We start from the raw sequence: 5,730 nt of genomic DNA on the forward strand, positions 1-5,730 counted from the left end.
GAGTGGACAGTGGTTCACCAATGTAAACAAAAGCCCAAAGAAATTATTTTTCATTACTTTGAGAGGTTGGAGAAAAACCTTCCAACAGGACTCTGTAATGGCCCCTGAAAGTTTTCAAAATCATCAAAATGATCCAATTCTAAATTCAATCTTTAAGCGGGATTAGATGAAAAAAATAGCAAAGCTAATTAAAAAATGTCAACTGGACTGGGCCACAGTACACGCTAGTGTTTTAGTGGCCCAATTAAAACATTGTTTTCTAACTCTGGCCCAAAGCAAAGTACTCACATTTGTTTTTATTGCAAAAAGTCTGATCTCTTCAAATGAGAATGCCATAAGTTTAAACAGAACTTGAACCAAAGCAAAACTAAAAAGGACTAGGGCTGCTTTGATGATTATGAGAAGGAACCTCCCCCTGCTCCTCACCAATAGTGAAAGTCGCTCAGTCGTGTCCGACTCTTTGCGGCCCCATGGGCTATACAGTCCATGGAATTCTCCAGGCCAGAATACTGGAGTGGGTAGTCTTTCCCTTTTCCAGGGGATCTTCCCAACTCAAAGATTGAACCCAAGTCTCCTGCATTGGAGGTGGATTCTTTACCAGCTAGCCAAGGCTCCTCACCAATATCTTAGGGGAAATGGAAACACCAGTTCGGGGGAAATTTAAAGGCCTTTGTAGATACTGGGGTTACAGTCCCTGTTCTTTACCCTGCCCTATTCATTGCCCTCTCCCTCAAAATAAACAGTCAAGTCAAATATTAACAGTAGGGGTTTCTGATGTACCTATGCAAATTTTAAAATCAGATTCGATAAGCATTCAATTAGGAATTATCACAGTGAAACTTGTGTTTCTCCTAGTAAAATGTGCCCCAATTCATTTGATAGGAAGAGAACTTTTAGAAGCCAACAATATCCATACTGCCTTTTCACAAAAAGGGGAAATGCTTCTAGATTTAGAAAATTTAATGTTTGTTGAACAAAATCTAGTTACTGAGAGATAGATGGTTATAAAATCAGTGACTCAAACAGACCAAGAAAAATTAATGACCTGTTATTGCCAGCACCTAAAGAATTATGGCCACCTTCTTCCTTAGAAATTGAAATATTTAAAATGGCCACTCCTATCAAGGGGACTGTTGACAACTCTAAGCCCCTACCTGATATTTGACAGTATCACTTCAATCAGTGGCATTAAATGGGACAACCTATTATTCAGGGATTCCTTAAGGAGGGACTTACAGTTCCCCGTATGAGACCTTGTAACATACTGATCTCACCAGTGAAACAAAGTCTCACCCACGGAGCTGACATGATGCCTGGGACTTTTCCCCAACTGGGACTCCAGATGTGCTGTTACACAAGACTTCCCAGCACTGTTTAAGTCTGGTTGTTGGTCAAAACCCAGTTTGATGATGTATCCTCTGCTCTTTCTATTTCTCTTTTCTTTTAATGTTGGTATATTGAAAGTAAGCTAGATAATTATCTGATAAATATTTGTATTATTTATTTGCATATAACGGCTTCCCCGATAGCTCTGCAGTAAAGAATCAGCCTGCAATACAGGAGACGCAGGAGACGCAATTTCAATCCCTGGATTGGGAAGATCACCTGGAGAAGAAAATGGCAACCCACTCTGGCATTCTTGCCTGGAAAACCCAATGAACATAGGAGCCTGGCGGGCTTCAGTCCAAAGGGTTGAAAAGAGTTGGACATAACTAAGCACACAGGCAGGTACCAGTGAAAAAGGAAAATGGGAAAGGTTGGAGGTGAGTTCAAGATCTGAAAGCTATAAATAATACTGCGATTCCTGCACATCTTCTGGTCCCAAATCCACATACATTCTTCTCAGCCATTCCAGCTGATAACAGCTATTCTTCATAATTGATTTATGTGGTGCCTTCTCCACTAGTATGGAGAATAATTCAGTTCAGTTCAGTTACTCAGCCATGTCAGACTCTTTTGTGACCCTGTGGACTGCAGCACATCAGGCCTCCCTGTCCATCACAAACTCCTGAAGTTTACCCAAACTCATGTCCATTGAGTCGGTGATGCCATCCAACCATCTCATCCTCTGTCCCCTTCTTCTCCTGCCTTCAATCTTTCCCAGCATCAGGGTCTTTTCAAATGAGTCAGCTCTTTGCATCAGGTGGCCAAAGTATTGGAGTTTCAGCTTCAATATCAGTCCTTTCAATGAATATTCAGGACTGATTTCCTTTAGGATGGACTGGTTGGACCTCCTTGCAGTCCAAGGGACTCTCAAGAGTCTTCTCCAACACCACAGTTCAAAAGCATCAATGCAGCGGGCAGGTGGGTTCCGATTGGGAGTCAGTGTTTCCGGGCCTCCTCCGCCGTCTCCCGCAGGCCCGATGCGGGTGAAGGGCGGCGGTGGCGGCGGGCGGGGGAGGCCCAGGAGGGGGAGTGGGGCGCCCCCGGGGACACCCCACCCGGCCCTGTCCCCCACCCTTTGGGTGGGAGTTGTCCTTTTCGGCGCCTCGGAAGCTACCGTGGTCCCCTTGGAAGAAATAAGGAAATTAGCTGCATTGTCCTGCCTCAGAGAACAAACTCATCTACTGTAGGCCTAGCCTGGATTGCTGCCTTTGAGAGCAAGGGAAGGTCAGTACAATATCAACCACAACTCAGCATGGAATTTCCAGAGAAGTCTTACTTCAGAACTTTATAAAGAACAAGAACCACATGGACTTCTGCAAGGGAGATTGAAGTCGCCTGAGTATGAGCGAAAGGATAATGTGTGCCCAGCCTGTAGCTAACACCAAAGAGGTCAGGTGGCAGAAGGTCTTGTATGAGCCACAGCCCTTTCCTGATAACTATGTGGATCGGAGGTTCCTGGAAGAGCTGCGGAAAAACATCTATGCCCGGAAATACCAATATTGGGCTGTGGTGTTTGAGTCCAGTGTGGTGATACAGCACCTGTGCAGTGTCTGTGTTTTTGTGGTTATCTGGTGGTATATGGATGAGGGTCTTCTGGCCCTTCAGTGGCTTTTTGGGACCGGCCTGACTTCTTCACTGATTGGCTATGTTTTGTTTGATCTCATTGACGGAGGTGAAGGACGGAGGAAGAGTGGGCGGACCCGGTGGGCTGACTTGAAGAGTGCCCTAGTCTTCATTACTTTCACATATGGCTTTTCGCCGGTGCTGAAGACCCTGACAGAATTGGTCAGCACTGACACCATCTATGCCATGGCAGTCTTCATGCTGTTAGGTCACCTCATCTTCTTTGACTATGGTGCCAATGCTGCCATTGTATCCAGCACACTGTCCTTGAACATGGCCATCTTTGCTTCTGTCTGCCTTGCCTCCCGCCTGCCCCGATCCCTCCATGCCTTCATCATGGTGACATTTGCCATCCAGATTTTTGCCCTGTGGCCCATGTTACAGAAGAAACTGAAGGCATGTACGCCCCGCAGCTATGTGGGGGGTCACACTGCTCTTTGCATTCTCAGCCTTAGGAGGCCTGCTGTCCATCAGTGCCGTGGGAGCCATACTCTTTGCCCTTCTGCTGGTTTCCATCTCATGTCTCTGCCCTTTCTACCTCATTCGCCTGCAGCTTTTTAAAGAAAATATTCATGGGCCTTAGGATGAGGCTGAAATCAAAGAAGATTTGTCCAGGTTTCTCAGCTGAGTTGGGGACCTCCATTCCGTTACTAAGACAAGCTGATAGACCAGTCTTCCAACTAGTAGAAGATTTGAAGGCAGAGTTCCATTCTGGAAGTGGCATGCTGATGTGGGTGGGAGATCAGAGATCAAAAGAAAATGTTAACAAAAGTCTTGGGCAGTGAAGGTGATTATCCTTTCTGTTATCTTATGGATGAAAAAGCTTCCTGGGGCCCTCGAATTATTGCCTATCATTTTTCTCTGTAACAAATGAAGTGGTGTGGTTTCTATTTATTAAAAAAATAACAACACACACACACACACAAAACAAAAGCATCAATGCGTGGGCACTCAGCTTTCCTTATAGTCCAACTCTCACATCCATACATGACTACTGGAAAAACCATAGCCTTGACTAGACGGACCTTTGTTGGCAAAGGAATGTCTCTGCTTTTTAATATACTGTCTATGTTGGTCATAACTTTCCTTCCAAGGAGTAAGCGTCTTTTAATTTCATGGCTGCATTCACTATCTGCTGTGATTTTGGAGCCCAAAAAAGAGTCTGCCACTGTTTCCATTGTTTCCCTATCTATTTGCCATGAAGTGATGGGACCAGATGCCATGATCTTAGTTTTCTAAATATTGAGCTTTAAGCCAACTTTTTCACTCTCTACTTTCACTTTCAAGAGGCTCTTTAGTTCTTTGCTTTCTGCCATAAGGGTGGTGTCATCTGCATATCTGAGGTTATTGATATTTCTCCTGGGAATCTTGATTCCAGCTTGTGCTTCATCCAGCCCAGCGTTTCTCATGATGTACTCTGCATATAAGTTAAATAAGCAGGGTTACAATATACAGCCTTGATGTACTCCTTTCCTGATTTGGAACCAGTCTGTTGTTCCATGTCCAGTTCTAACTGTTGCTTCCTGACCTGCACATAGGTTTCTCAAGAGGCAGGTCAGGTGGTCTGGTATTCCCATCTCTTTCAGAATTTTCCACAGTGTATTGTGATCCATACAGTCAAAGGCTTTGGCATAGTGAATAAAGCAAAAATAGATGTTTTTCTGGGACTTTCTTGCTTTTTCGATGATCCAGTGGATGTTGGCAATTTGATCTCTGGTTCCTCTGCCTTTCCTAAATCCAGCTTGAACATCTGGAAGTTCGCAGTTCACATATTGCTGAAGCCTGCCTTGGAGAATTTTGAGCAGTGGAGAAGAATAGTCAATATCTTTTTGCCTTCACATGGGGTGATCATCAATATACCTGGACAGTCATGCCACAGGGCTATAGTAAGAGCCCCACTTTCTTTTCTCAAATGCTTAAAGCTGATGTAGGCTTCCCTGGTGGCTCCACTTGAATTCAATGTGTAGATGATTTGTTTTAATGTTCTAAAACTGAATTGAATTCTCAAAAAGACACCATATCTGTTACTACAACTAGCTTCTAAGGGACAAAAATTGTCTAAAAATAAACTCCAATGTGTCCACCTATTGTAAAACTTTAGGCCACTTAATATCTGAGGAAAGACTATTAACCAATTCCAAAATAACCAACAGGATTTTATCTTGCTTAATTCCCCAAAGAAATAATTGAGGGGCTTTCTGAGTCTGACTGAATACTGTAGAAATCAGGTACCTAATTTTCCACTTGCTTCTCAACCTTCATATGCATCACTTAAGCCCAACCAGCCTGATCTGATTGAATGGGTACTGAAAGGAAAAGAGACCATGAACACTTTAAAATCCATCTTAACTCAGGCACAGGCTTTGGATTGCACTAATTATAATTCGCCTTGTTCTCTTTGCACTTGAAGAAAAGGAACTGTTTTAGGTGTATTACTCAAAAACGTGGTGATCAACATTGACCCGTAGGATATTAGAGTCAACAATCAGACTTGGCAGGAAAAGGACTTCTACTTTGTATGAAGGTTATTTCAGCAAAGGCTTTGTTATGTTAGATTATTGAAGAAATAATAATGAGGTCTCCTTTGTTTATGTCCCACCCTCAACTGAGTCTTCTCTAAGCTCTCACAGACAGTCAGCATTGTTCTGTAAGCTGACTAGCTTCTTCTTATTATCTTATTGTTGCTTTCTGTACCTAATATTACCTTTGTTCAATGTAACA

At 43.4% G+C, this 5,730-nt stretch overlaps 1 protein-coding gene across 1 annotated transcript; it reads left to right on the top strand.

The window, feature by feature from the left end:
* Positions 1-2,727: 2,727 nt before the first annotated feature.
* On the top strand, positions 2,728-3,637 carry LOC128067525 (phosphatidylinositol N-acetylglucosaminyltransferase subunit C-like). The gene is given in 2 exon segments (XM_052660560.1): positions 2,728-3,429; positions 3,431-3,637. Coding segments are annotated over 2 exon segments (909 nt in total).
* The last annotated feature ends 2,093 nt before the right edge of the window (positions 3,638-5,730 follow it).

This window comes from Budorcas taxicolor, chromosome 22 (genome assembly GCF_023091745.1).
Source record: "Budorcas taxicolor isolate Tak-1 chromosome 22, Takin1.1, whole genome shotgun sequence".
Lineage (NCBI taxonomy): Eukaryota > Metazoa > Chordata > Mammalia > Artiodactyla > Bovidae > Budorcas > Budorcas taxicolor.